General features: G+C 42.3%; 1 protein-coding gene across 1 annotated transcript in view; it reads right to left on the bottom strand.

Annotated features, from left to right (window-relative positions):
- LOC126195631 (odorant receptor Or2-like) overlaps positions 1–14,267 on the bottom strand; it is a 79,382-nt gene that overhangs the window by 46,550 nt on the left and 18,565 nt on the right. Inside the window, exons 2-4 of the mRNA XM_049934256.1 lie at positions 13,529–14,007; positions 7,013–7,112; positions 230–334 (exon numbers count right to left, since the gene is read on the bottom strand). Of these exons, the coding sequence (XP_049790213.1) occupies positions 230–334; positions 7,013–7,112; positions 13,529–14,007 (684 nt within the window). The remainder of the gene's footprint in view (positions 1–229; positions 335–7,012; positions 7,113–13,528; positions 14,008–14,267) is intronic.

Consider the following 14,267-nt stretch of genomic DNA (forward strand, 5'->3'; position numbering starts at 1 on the left):
GAGAATGATGTATCATGCTGTGATCGCATTTTACGGTCCAGTGTCTGCTTAGCGTTACTCATCTTTTAGGTGGCACAGTTAACAGTGACTCAAGCACCAAAAAAAGGCCAGTTGAAACATTTCTATCAGGCTACAATGAAAAGGAAAAGTAAAACATAATACTAAACAGAAGGAATTCTCGCAACATTAATCCATTTATTTTTTATCATTTATCAAAACTGGTACATACCTCCGAAATAAGGTCGTCCCCGAACCAGCAGTACATAAACAGCACTGAGAATACTAGCATCAGGTAGCTACCAGCCTTACCAACTTCTTGCACACCCTTAGCCCTCTGAAAATAAAGTAAATTCGTTATTAATTCCTCCATTCCCTTCATCAACAACAAAACATGCAAATCACTACATTTTACATCCCCCAATGCTCGTCTCCCGAGTACGTAATCAACAACAATGTAAAATGTAAATGTCCTAACATGATACTAAAAAGATACCTAAATATCGATGCTTTTTATTCCTATAATGATGCAGATGATCAGTAAATGCTCAAATGAGTTGTTATATGTTAAAAATTATTTACTCATTCAATAGTGGAGTAGTAATTTAAAGCACCATGAATAACAGAGAACAATGAATATACATGTTGCGGAGCTATGCTTCTGACCACTCTTTCACCTTAACTTTGTTGTGTTATCTGAAAATGTAAAGATGTGGAATTTAACATATATCACACTAAATTAGAAGGAAAGTCTGCAGTGTCTGTCGTAATGGATATAGAGGAAATGGAAGACAGTCTGAGAGAAAACGACATGCCTTTACTGAAAAGTATTTGAAATACTGCTGTGATTCATGCCTGACAGAGGTCACAGATTTTACGATAAATACATACACTTAATACAGGATTAGCTTTGGGAGAAACGTTTGTATCTCGAAGCACGTGCTCCTTTAAAACAGAATTGTTTAATGTATGAATAAATATGAATATAGAAGAAATTTTCAAACCGTAGACCACCACCTCTCACGCTGTCATTCAGACACATTTCATTTACAGATACTCACATAAGATGAAGCGAACAAGCTGCTACGTAGAAAAGTGAAATGCGAGCGCAATGGTTTTTAACTAAGTGTACAGCTGTAAACAGTAAAGCTGTTTGTCATAAGTTCAGTTTTCCGAATTGTCCCGGGCAATAAGAGCGGAAGGAATGTCTCATACGCTGTTAAAAATGTATAACTTGTTTTGCTAGAAATGTCATAAACTGACATTGCCTAATAATAACTACATTTTAAGGTTGCAAATGTTGGAATGTTGGGACATATGGCCGTAGATTCTGCATAGTGCATCGGAAAGAAGCCGTAGTTCACGCATGGTTCATCAGAACACAGCACTTGTCAGTATCATGCATGCGTATCCCCACCGCTTCAAGGCCGGCCGAAGTGGCCGTGCGGTTAAAGGCGCTGCAGTCTGGAACCGCAAGACCACTACGGTCGCAGGTTCGAATCCTGCCTCGGGCATGGATGTTTGTGATGTCCTTAGGTTAGTTAGGTTTAACTAGTTCTAGGAGACTAATGACCTCAGCAGTTGAGTCCCATAGTGCTCAGAGCCATTTGAACCATTTTGAACCACCGCTTCAACCCAGTAAAATGGTGAACAAAGACCGCTTGACGCTAGACCAGAAAGTGAAGACTGTGCTGCTTTACGTGGAACCGAAGAGTGCGGCAGAGACTCAGCGATATTTTGGTGTTCATTTTTGTACGACATGGTCCCGCTGCATACACACATTTTATCGACTAACCATAAAATATGAAGATAACAGCAATATTTTAGAGCAAAAGCGGCCTCTTTCCAACACGCCCCGCTCTCCAGAGGATAGCGATGCTATGAGAGTGGCATTGACACAAAGTCCCACGACATCCATGAGGGGGGCTTCATCCGAAATGCATCTCACGTCGTTCTCTTAAGACAAAACTTCATACTGACAAGGGGAAGGCCTCAGACACGGCCAACCGATTCGGCTCAGATTTGGCAGGTCGCTTGTGTACAACCTAAAATGAAGGAATCTAAGATATTTTCGGTCAACACCCCCGCGTTTTTGAGAAAATCACCCCTAAATGTTATGACGAGCAACCGACTCAAAAATGGCGGGAACGATAGATAATTGTAAATAGAGCATGTTTGATCATCAGGTATGGGGTCCGAAAACGCATACTTTTCCAGAAATCGATGTAAGAAACCTTTACAACAGCCACTTCTGTACCCACAGTGTAAACACATTTTCGCAGGCAGCACAGATAGCGCAACGGTCAAGGTAACTGGCTGGGGATCGGAGAAACCTACCCGATGTTTTTCTTTTCGTTTGTATTTTTCCACATCTCAATTGATAGGGATAGGAGGGTTAATGAGGTACGTAAATCAATAAGGAATGATAATAATAAGGTAGGCAAATAAATTTCTCAAACCCCTGGGATAGTAAACAACTAAAATGATACTCTAGGTCACTTTAGAATGACTCTTCCAGTCAACGTTAAGTGTCCTCACTTTTCTTCGAACAACTAGATGGGTGGTACTTGACATATAAACATTCGAAACAAATACACTCACGGTACCAAGAACATCTAATGAATGCAGTCTTTCGACAGCTACACTGTTTCTTCCGAAGAGTCGGCGGAAAACAAACTTGGGTTACATTTAAAAAATTGTCTTTTTCGGGAATTAATTTTGATGCGTACCACGCATACGATATCGTTGCATGAAAAATCGGTGCTGGAAGTTGGTTATGAATTATGCTGTGAATAGTTATTGCATCCGTGAGGTTGTGCAATTCCCGCTGGGTTTTCAGAAGCACACTGCAATTCTGAAGCCTGGAAATAAAATTTTTAACCTGGCGATAGAAATAAACATCACACGGTTGTGCAGATTGGCGGTATTACTTTTACTGTGCACGTCGGCTGACCCTCGCCATCTATAAACATTGTGTCATATATTGTAGTATTAATTTGTCCACTCCAGGAATCCAATATTAGACAAAACTTGGTATCAGAAACGTATGGTTTTAAAACATTCTCAAGAAATGTTCTGTAAATCGCATTCGTCAGTTTCCCGGATATGGAGCAGGTAATGTAAACATTTTTCAACGAGTCGGTTAAACGATTGACCTCCTCTATAACCCGAGAACCAAATGTGACATTCGTCCTTGTAAACAGAGGAAAACCTTAGGCAACACTTTTCCAGAGGCTGTGGTGGCATATTGCGCCGTGTACGAATTTGTTACTTTGTTTGTACTACCAACTGCGACAAGGGTAACTTTTTCTCCCTTATGCGATAACGTGCGTCGAATGTTCACGCGATTCTCGCATCCTCTTTGATCGGTGTTGATCGCATAATCACGATTAAAATCGGTCATAAGTGACACCGTTTGCGTGCTGAAAAGAGCCGCCACTTTCTGTATATCTACTATATTTTGTACCTCCTTATGAGAGACGTATTTAGCGACGTGCCGTTGACGAATTTTATACTCCGATTTGAAATTTCTTGCCCAAGATAATGATGCAGCAAACGTAAAATCCTTGTTGGCCGTATATTGAAGCGCGGCACCTGCAGCCCACTCCTGAAGTATTCTCGTTGTTAAATTCTCGTTACGACAACGAGATTCGGCAAATCTGTCGTATGTCCACTTATGTATCGCCTGGTATTCGTCGTATCTTGTCCCTCCTTTAACGATATCACTTTCCCACAATTTCAAGTCCTTCTTCCTTTTCAGGGATGTTGTTGCTCCATTGTTTTGCAATGTTTGTAACTTCCAGTTTGGATGATTCCTGGCTAGCGCTACCGCCTTTACTTTTACTTCAAGGGGTGTAGCGCCGTAGTTCAATCGTTTAGTAACCGGTTCGTAATACTCATCGGGAACAGATGAAGCACATATTCCCAGTGACGTGGAGATTTCCAAAATGTTATGACCATTTTGCAATTCACTAGTTGGGTTATCTTCCACTGAATCACCTTCTGCTTCGTCTTCATGGTATAGTACTTCAGTATCAACAAAAGTCATTTCGTTCGTCAAATCCAATAATCGCTCGACGATAGACGCTCCTATCAATCTGGAACGCCGAGAAACAGAACTGCGTGCTTGCGGTAGTGCATTGATAATCCATCTGTCTTGCAAGACTTCTACAAACCAAAACACAGCGTCGGTAACTTCCCGCTTACCATCGCCTGTGACAGGCTCCCGACTACATATTACAGCGCTAGTCGAAGGGTGTACATTCTCCATTTTGATATTATGCACCTGAAAGATATGACACAACAAACAATAACTAGTTACTACGGCATAAACAAACGAGCTAATTACTACAAACTGCATACAGTACTAGTCATATGTTACTTACGGAAGAACACTGTATTCATTCACAAAACGTATTTCATTCGGCGCATTAACGATAGAAAAATCACTACATGTATCCACGAGGTTAGCGGCAGCCTAATGACGGAAAACAACTCTTTCCGATTGACTTCTATGAGGCTCGTGCCTGGACACCTTCACTCTTCCATATTCACAACTATGATATGACGAAGAGGCAACCGGGACAACATAACTCTCCCCGCGCGCATTCCGTCCCGTGCCTCGTTGTAAACAAGCGTCGCGAGGTTGGCTATCTGTGATCCCTCGTGAGGAATTCGCAGCACTGTTACTCGGAGTTGTTTTCATGTGACAAGGCTTAAAAGTTTAATACTTTACTAACACACGGCGTTTGGGAAATTAGTTTACCTACGTTATTATTATCATCATGCCTTATTGATTAACTTACCTTATTAACCCTCCTCTCCCTATCAATTGAGATATGGAAAAATACAAACGAAAAGAAAAACACCCGGTAGATTTCTTCGAGATACGAACCCAGGTTCTCCGATTCCCAGCCATTTTTTTAAATCTCATTCGCTTTTGTTCGTCGCAACTGCTCGGGGCGGACGTCGTAAGACACCCTTTTAAGTTCATTGTTGATCGATGAACTCAGTTCTTTTATTACAGAGGGCAGCTACCCCTCTGACCGAACACGCTGAGCCACCGTGCCGGCTATCCGTTGCGCTATCGCCGCTGGTGGCGAAAAGCGTTTAGCATGGAGGTACAGAAGCGGCAGTTGTAAAAGTTTCTTTCCTCGATTTCTGGAAAAGTTTGCTTTTGCGGACCCCATACCTTGTGATGAAAAATGCTCTATTTTCAACTAGACATCGATCCCTCCAATTTTAAGTCGATTGCTCGTCATAACCTTTAGGGGTGATGGTCTCAAAATTGCGGTGGGTGTTGACCCAAATTATCTTAGATTCCTTCGTTTTAGGTTGTACAAAAGCGACCTGCAAAATTTGAGCCGAATCGGTTGGCCGTGTCTGAGGCCTTCCCCTTGTGAGTGAAAATATTTCCAGAAAAAATTATAATATTGCACAAACTGATGGAAAATGACAGGGCACTGCGCTAACATTTTGCGACTTCAGCAGCTCTAGTAAATGGTGATATCATGTTTCAAAACAACTGATAATTCTCTGATAACGTGATAACGGCAACAACAGAAGACACAATGGCAAATTTAAGGCAGTTAAAGCTCCTGATGTACACGGGGTAAAAAATTTATAGTGAGTGTATAGAGTGCCATTTCCAGCCATGGAAGCATCTGACAAAGCTCTTTCAATGGCCCAGTTCAGAGTATGCGCTACATCGACATGTTGCATGACGATAACTTCCGCAACGTTAAGCAACAACGATATCTATGCGACATGGACCTCGCCCTCGTATAACTAACGTTATTCTAAATTTCCTGCAGGAACATTCTGGCCCCGTGTGATAACCGTCGATATCCAGAACGTTTTCAAGGCGTTCAATGTGGCCGTTATTCAGCCCGGATATTAATATCTGTGATTATTTCCTGTAGGGTCTTCCAAGGAGGCGGCTACCGCAACAATCCACGTGATCTAACGCTACTGCGCGTGGCTATCACAACAGTTCTCCACGGAATCACGCATGACTTGTTTTGGGGAGTGGTCGGAAACATCACAATGCAACAAGTAGGACATAGCTAACATGTATTGAACCCTCGCTGAGTTCCACGAGCTGATGATTCGTGTAAACAAGAGAACCATTGATATGTTTTGTTTATTAAAAGTTATGTAAACAATTCTAAAAGCATGATACTTTCCGTGCCATCCTGAATATCAACTCACTTTGTAAATTTCCTGGAAAACTGAGGTGTAATCTCTGAAAAATATGTATGCTCATACATAATTCTAAACAACTTGTGAATGTTACCACATTTGGATGGTAAATACGACGTAAGGTGGCCACGCACTACACATCGATCCAGATAAAAATATTTGTAAAGAGGAAACACGAAGACCCCCAGGTGACGCCTTGCTCACATTCATGTAATTTTATTCTATAGGCAAACTCTCATTTTCCATAAAATCCAACAATTGCTATATTATGTGCATTTTATTCACATGCACATTCCACCTCGAAACTCCTTCCTGGAAAAGCTAATACAGCAGATACGTAGCTGCTTCCATAATTCCGTCGTCTGCAACCTCGATACTTCATCATATGTCTTGTCATCATAGCAATTGCGCAATTTTGTTCCGTTAAGCAATAAAAATCAAGTGAAATGTTGTCCAAGCTGTGGGTTGCAGACGATGTCTGCATGCTAAAGTACCAAATCTGGCAAAAATCGTATGAGAATTTGGTACAGTGAAGTCGTAGTAGCGTATAAACTCTCAACATCTGACGCAAATATATCCGCAGTCATCCCCGTGGCATCCTAACAAGATATTCTGTTTCTGCGGCCACACTTGAATAATAAAATAAGGAGAATATTAAAGAAGATCTGTTCTCGATTGTGAAGACCCACACGGTTCCCTTGACGACGAGGTCAGTGGACAAAACAGATCGGTTCGAAGGTTTACCGAGAAATGTATGGCCATGACCCTAGTAGATGGTATATTATATCCACCGAACTATAGATACACAATTTACCTTTGCGGCCTGGAACAGCTGCAAGCAGAAGGATGTCCCAAGGGAGAGGCTTTGTCCCAGTAACATCCGGCCCAAGCACTGCTCTAGTAGCGCAACATTCCTGCCAACATGCCAAAAACAACGATTAGCTTTCGAGTATGCTCTTACTAGTGAAGAGTATACAATACATAATGAAGCTGTTTAATCAACTACGACGAAACACACATTCTGGAAAATATATATTACGTGTATTCAAAGAACGATGCCCATATCAAGAGATTACGACGAAAGGGCGCCGAAAATGAGTAAATTATTCAGCAGCCTTGGGAATACAGACGACTGTCTTCGTCTCATATCTCCGCTTACATGGAGACGATGAAACGCACGGGCGTGGCTGAGAACATCAGGCCGATGAGAGGTCTAATATTCAAAAATCAATGTCTGTTCAAGATATCTTGTCCAAGGCTGTAGCGTTTGTTAAAACGTGTAAACATTATTACTTGCAAAGGAATGTCATCTGCAGCGACAGGTTACTAGTCAACCGCAAGTACCTGAAATTAGGATGGGAGACGAATAGTTAGGCGATCGGCCTAATCTGGCATGAGATTATACTTCACGAATTACATGAAATAAGTGTGTTTGTCTGTGTGATTTCGTATATATGTGTGTGTGTGTGTTTGTGTCTGCGTGAATGTGTGTGTGTGTGTGTGTGTGTGTGTGTGTGTGTGTGTGTGTGTGTGTGTGTGTGTGATGGAGCAGAAATGCATTTATTGATTTCCAGGGAACATAGATGGGGATTCCCGTGTTGTATTTCAATCCGAGTAGAATCGGAACAACTAGGATCAGATTCCGTGAACAGGTGTTAGTTAACTAATTGGTTATTTGCGTATTACATGCGATCTCTAGTTTCGATGCGGGACAAATCAGTTTACTTACATTAGTTTCTTTTTTAATGAAATTAAAGCTTTTTTTTCATGTTCTGATTCATTCTTCTCTTCATGTCAGTTCCCCCTCCGTCTATCGTTCGCTGTCACATATACAGGTCCATTTTAGCGTTAAAAATTCAGATGTTGTTGTGTGCAGTGGAATGGATTGTCAAGGAGATAAAACTTTGGTTAGTATTTGAAGTTAACTTCGTCGTCTGTTAGACATTTCACATCGCTGAGTTAGTGGTCAAAGTTACTCGGGATTTATTATATCATGCCTTTCTATACGGGGTGAGTCACGTCAGACGTAACACCCCCTTAATTCCGGGGGCGATTGCACGTGTCGGCATGCGGTTTTCAGCGAATCATAGCGGACTATGGGGCACATACGTTGGTACATGCACAATAATCACAACGTTTATATTGACGGAGATAATGAGACAAGTACATTGGACGCTGTACTTTTTTAACCATCATTCGAACGCTCTGAAAAATCGCATATAGTGATGTAACGCATCTTGCTATTGTGATTCAAACTTTGCTTAAATGAGGGCGGATGAGGATGTACCTACGTCGCGTCGGCCGTGCATGCTGCGTAGAGCACGGCAACTCGGCCTGCGGGTCGCGCGAGGCGTGTTTACGGCCTGCAGCCGCTTCCGACCGACTCGACCTTCAATCGTACAATATTTCCCAGCGCCTTTTAAGCGAAGTTTGAATAACAATACCAACATGCCCTTACATCACTATACGCGTTTTTTCCAGAGCGCTCGAATGATGGTAAGAAAAGTATAGCGTCCCATTTAAAAACATGTACTTGCCTTATTATCTCGGTCAATATAAACGTTGTGATTATTGTGCATGGGCGGCCAGGGTGGCCCAGCGGTTCTAGGTGCTACAGTCTGGAAGCGCGTGGCCGCTACGGTCACAGGTTCGAATCCTGCCTTGGACGTGGATGTGTGTCATGTCCTTAGGTTAGTTAGGTTTAAGTAGACCTAAGTTCTAGGGGACCGATGACCTCAGAAGTCCCATAGTGCTCAGGGCCTTTTGAGCCATTTTATTGTGGATGTACCAAAGTATGTGCCCCATAGTCGGCTATGATTCGCCGAACACCGCTTGTGCAATCGCTAACGGAATAATGGGGGTGTTACGTCTTACGCGACTCATCTTGTATAATAGTAATGTCGAATGATGGGTTCCGTACGTGTAGTTTCTTGATATTTTAGTCCTGAAATTCGGATACTATCAGTAATGCAGAATTTGCAGAGCATAGACTTTTAGCAAGATCTGTCACAATTGAGTTTCAGTTGTTCGTTTATTCTTTTCTGTGCAGCACTGTATGCAACGATGAGGTCGGGCCATGTGAAGTTCGATCACACATGCACTGTGTAAGTTGTCATAGTTCGTTTGCAAAGAACCGATGTATGTTATTGAAGGAGATTTTATTTACACACAAAACTTCTGAAGATGCATTGAGATTGAATTTAATACCGGCATGTATAGGAAAGTGAACCGTTTTATGTTCATCGTTATGCGATGGTTGAAGCTATATATAAATGGACAAAAGCAGAGTTGTATACTTCTGGAGATTATTTGCCATTCACGAAGAAGCTGTCTACACTCAATGGATTACTGAAAATGATGCTGTATTCTATGAGTTGAAACAGCGGAAAACAAGTAACCAACAAGACATCTGAGATAATAACATTTGAATTCGTCTAGAAGAATACTATGATTCCCCAACAAATGCTTGTGACAAACCACAGAAAATAGTTACTGGCTATGTTTAGTACTGTATATTTTGTGTAATGCGATTCTTGAACTGAATAAACCGCATATTCTGTGGAGATAACCTGCTGAAGACTGACTAAGAATGTTACTTTACGATATCTGACTTTATGTTCCTGTGTAGAACAGCAGGAAAGGCAGTTCGTCGATGCAAGAACTTCTTTATTATAGCTTGTTTACAGGCATTGAAATTTGAAGTTGCTACCATCGACGACTAGCAAGGCGGATAAATGATGACAGCATCTGCTGGTGTGTTGACCTTCCAGCTCTGCAGGTAGTGCTAGCGAGAGATTCCTGTGCGTGCCGACGAGTGTCACGGGAAGCCTCGGGTTATCAGCTGTAGCGTGGACAGCACGCTGTAACTGCTTCACTGTACATATAGCTGAACTCCGCCCTCAGTGGTAAAGGGCGAATAAGTCCTCTGTTGATACCTTGGAAGAGGCAAGGATGGCGCTACTGAAGCATCGTACTCCGCTGAAGATCGTGAGATGCGGTGTTGCTCTGGTGGTCAGGTGATCAGACGGAGGACAGACGTTTTCCGTCCAATAGTGATAGTGACGCCAGCTTCATTTACCATGTCCATTATCAACGCATCCTGGACGTCGCTTTGCTACCCAGCTGACTGACCCTGTACTTTGGTCTTGTAGGGGTTTAAATGCAGCTGCTCAGAGCTGACTTTGCTGAAAGGACTGTGTCGCTGTGTCACTATAGAAGTATCTGAAGAGCATTCAGTGGCCACAGTCAATCTGTGGTCTAGCATCATTTCTTGAAACTGCAGAAGTCTCCATAAGGCAGATTAATGTCTCTGGTCACTGGTATGCAGAAGTGGTTGTATGAAACTGGAAGCTCTTGCTGAAATGCTGCATCGTAAGGTTCGATGACCAATGGTAGCCATTACTTGTTCCTGAAGTACCGTTCTTGGCGGCAAATTATGCTGCGGGCTATCTTTCTACAACACAACTTCACTGTGGTCAGCAAGTCAGTAAAAATGGATAGCTACGAATTACAGTTAGGTAGACTTCTCATGTGTGGACAAATATTTACTTATTTACATCATTTATTAAGTGCTTTGTCTGTTACTTTTCTGTTTTCCTACATAATTCCGACTGGAAAACCATTGAGGAACTCTAGTTATAAGTAACATTTCGAGATAGCTTGTTTTCTCATGATTTTGTAGACTATTTATATTAACACCTGCTGCATTCTACCATTTCCTATCTCTTGTCTGTGCGCCGGCCGGAGTGGCCGAGCGGTTCTAGGCGCTTTAGTCTGGAACTGCGCGACCGCTACGGTCGCAGGTTCGAATCCTGCCTCGGGCATGGATGTGTGTGGTGTCCTTAGGTTAGTTAGGTTTAAGTAGTTCTAGGGGACTGATGACCTCAGCTGTTAAGTCCCATAGTGCTCAGAGCCCCATCTTGTGTGTGAGGTGAACAACCGCTGATTGAAATTTTTTTATTCACTTCAATAACTAGTTTCGATTTGGATCATTATCAGCTTCATCTGAAAAATACAGTATGTTCATATATTTCTCACATAATTCTGATAAGGACTATCAATGTCAGTTATTGTACAGTATGAACAAATTTTCAATTAATGACGATTTTGGTTTCCGCGTATGGTCAATCAATGGATTGAAGTTTATCATCTTATCGCTTACCAACTCAGTTATTTGTAGGAATAATTGACAACTTCTCAGTTGTGCCTATAGACAGTAAGGTAGGAGAAAAACACCGTAATATGCTTCCAGTGATTGATCTTTGCAAAATCATCCGGTTTCAGTGGATTTGGACTCGTAATTTTTGTGTATAATACAACTCCTTCTTCATGTATATTTGATTTACAAAAAGAGTCTGCCGATTTATTATTAATATGCATTGTAAATGAATCCCTCTATATATATATGTGGTACTCGGATACAAGTTCCGAAATGATGTATACAAATTAGAAGTAAATTAATTTTTTCTTTCAATCGTCTAACAGTTTGTTGAATCATAGTGATATACTTCAGTGCCAGCAACAAACGTGATCACTAGAAAAGTAACATTAGAAATTAACTTTTGTCATTGATGACAGGTAATGCTTGAAATGGAACTACGAGGGTCACTCCAAAAGAAATGCACACTATTTTTTTTTACTCCTTCTTTTATTCTACATGTTTGAAGGTTTTACAGTGTGTAGATACATCCTTTAGGAACAATATTTTCAGTTTTCCACATAATTTCCATTCCTCTCAACTGCCTTACGCCATCTTGGAACCAGCGCCTGTACACCCGGACGGTAAAATTCTGGGCCAACCGGTCGCAGCCACTGTTTGGCAGCGTGCACAAGGGAGTAATCATCTTGAAACCTTGTTCCACGAAGAGAGTCTTTCAGTTTCCCAAAGAGTTGATAGTCACATGGAGCCAGGTCAGGACTGTAAGGCGGGTATTTCAGTGTTGTATATCCGAGTTTTGTGATCGCTTCCATCGTTTTTTGACTGACATGTGGCCGTGCATTGTCGTGCAACAGCAAAACATCCTGCTTTTGCCGATGTGGTCGAACACGACTCAGTCGAGTTTGAAGTTTCTTCAGTGTCGTCACATATGCACCAGAATTTCTGGTGGTTCCACTTGGCACTATGTATACAAGCAAAAGTCCTTCGGAATCGAGAAACACCGTAGCCAGAACTTTTCCAGCAGAAGGTGTGGTTTTGAATTTTTTTTCTTTTGTGAATTTGCATGATGCCACTGCATTGATTGCCTCTTCGTCTCTGGTGAAAAATGATGGAGCCATGTTTCATCAGCTGTTACAATTCATCCAAGAAATTCATCTCCATCATTCTCGTACTGTTCCGAAAGTTTGCTACATATCGTTTTTCTTGTTTCTTTGTGAGCCACTGTCAACATCCTGGGGAACCCACCTGGCACAAACCTTTTTTAACGCCAACACTTTCAGTGTTCTGCAAACACTTCGTTCCCCTATCCCAATGTATCGTGACAATTCGTTCATTGTGATGCATCTGTCAGCTGTCACCAATTCGTTAACTCTCTACACATTTTCTGGAGTGTGTGCAATACGAGGCCTGCCGCTGCTAGGACAGTCCTCAATATTGCCGTGCCCGCTTCCATCACGTAACCTGCTTGCCCAGCGACTAACTGTACTGCGGTCGACAGCAGCATCTCCATACGCTGCAGTCATGGACTGTGTAGGTGGTCCCGGCGGATGTTCGAGCCCTGACTCGGGCATGGGTGGGTGTGTTTGTCCTTGGGATAATTTAGGTTAAGTAGTGTGTAAGCTTAGGGACTGATGACCTTCGCAGTTAGGTCCCATAAGATGTCACACACATTTGAATATTTTTTTAATCTCCATACGCCTTTTTCTACCTCTTGTTGATGTTTCCCACTGTCTCGTTTTCACGGCTCAGGAATTCTAGGACAGCACGTTTCTTCTGACGAACGTCAAGTGTAGCAGCCATCTTGAAGACATGCAGTGAAGGCGCCACTCACGGCAGCAGGTTGAACTAAGTTCGAAAACAAGTGGGAAGGATGCATCTACACACTGCAAAACTTTCACACATGCAGAGGAGTGACCCTCGCAACAGACCCTTGCAACAGAACCGGACAATGATATAGTTAAATCTTAACTTATATGTATACCATGCCGTGGCTTCGAATATTTATACTTGAGAGCGGCGTAACCCTGAAATTGCAGTAGAGAATACAAAATTCTAGAGCAGTGGAATACGTGGAAGTACCGTTTAAGAATAATCTATGCTGCAACCTGCATGAATTCCTGAAATTTTTCTTTACTGGGTTTCTAATTGTCTTAGATACATATTTATTCATACCTTATGATTGCTTGATGATGAATGATGCTCTTTCGGAGCCGATAGTGAACGTCGTGGATTTGGTCTTCTGTGTGCTCTACATCTGTCGTAGAGAGAGGCTGGAGCGAAGAAGATTTCATGCGAGAGGTTCTGTCGTTTAGGCAGCGAAGATTTCTGTTGAGCAAATCGAGTTGGTCCCGCAGCTGAACCATTAAGCTGATGTTGAAGGAGTCAGCAGCCATGGTCACTATGACTATACAGAATACGATGTAGGCAGAGTAGAGCCACGTGGCCGCGAAGGCGAGAGGGCGCGAAGAGTCGTATGGCAGTGCCAGGCGCAACGGCAGTCCGTCAGCATTGATAGGTGTGGCGACGTACACGATGGAGGAGATCACGCCCGACAACAGGTAGGTGAACACGACTCGCCGCATGGATCGGCTCCTGACGCGAAGTAGCTGTATGTCGTCTGTGCTCAGAAACTCGCCAAAGTCGCGTCGCTCCTGCAAATAATAATGTACCGTCTGCATACGTAAACGGTACTGGAGGGAATGCTGCAGAAATGTGTCAGATAACCAATTGAATATCAGTTGAACTACAAGTAACTTAAAAAAAAATTACAATGTATTTAATTTCCACTATGCATTCCAGAGGTTTAAACCTCTACAATCAGGCAATCAGGTGAACTTATGTCAGTTAATGTGGATGTATGTGTTGTATGTATGACTATTGGGTAACCTGTAGCGCTCTGCGGTAGCGGAAG

Source organism: Schistocerca nitens, chromosome 7 (assembly GCF_023898315.1).
Source record: "Schistocerca nitens isolate TAMUIC-IGC-003100 chromosome 7, iqSchNite1.1, whole genome shotgun sequence".
NCBI lineage: Eukaryota > Metazoa > Arthropoda > Insecta > Orthoptera > Acrididae > Schistocerca > Schistocerca nitens.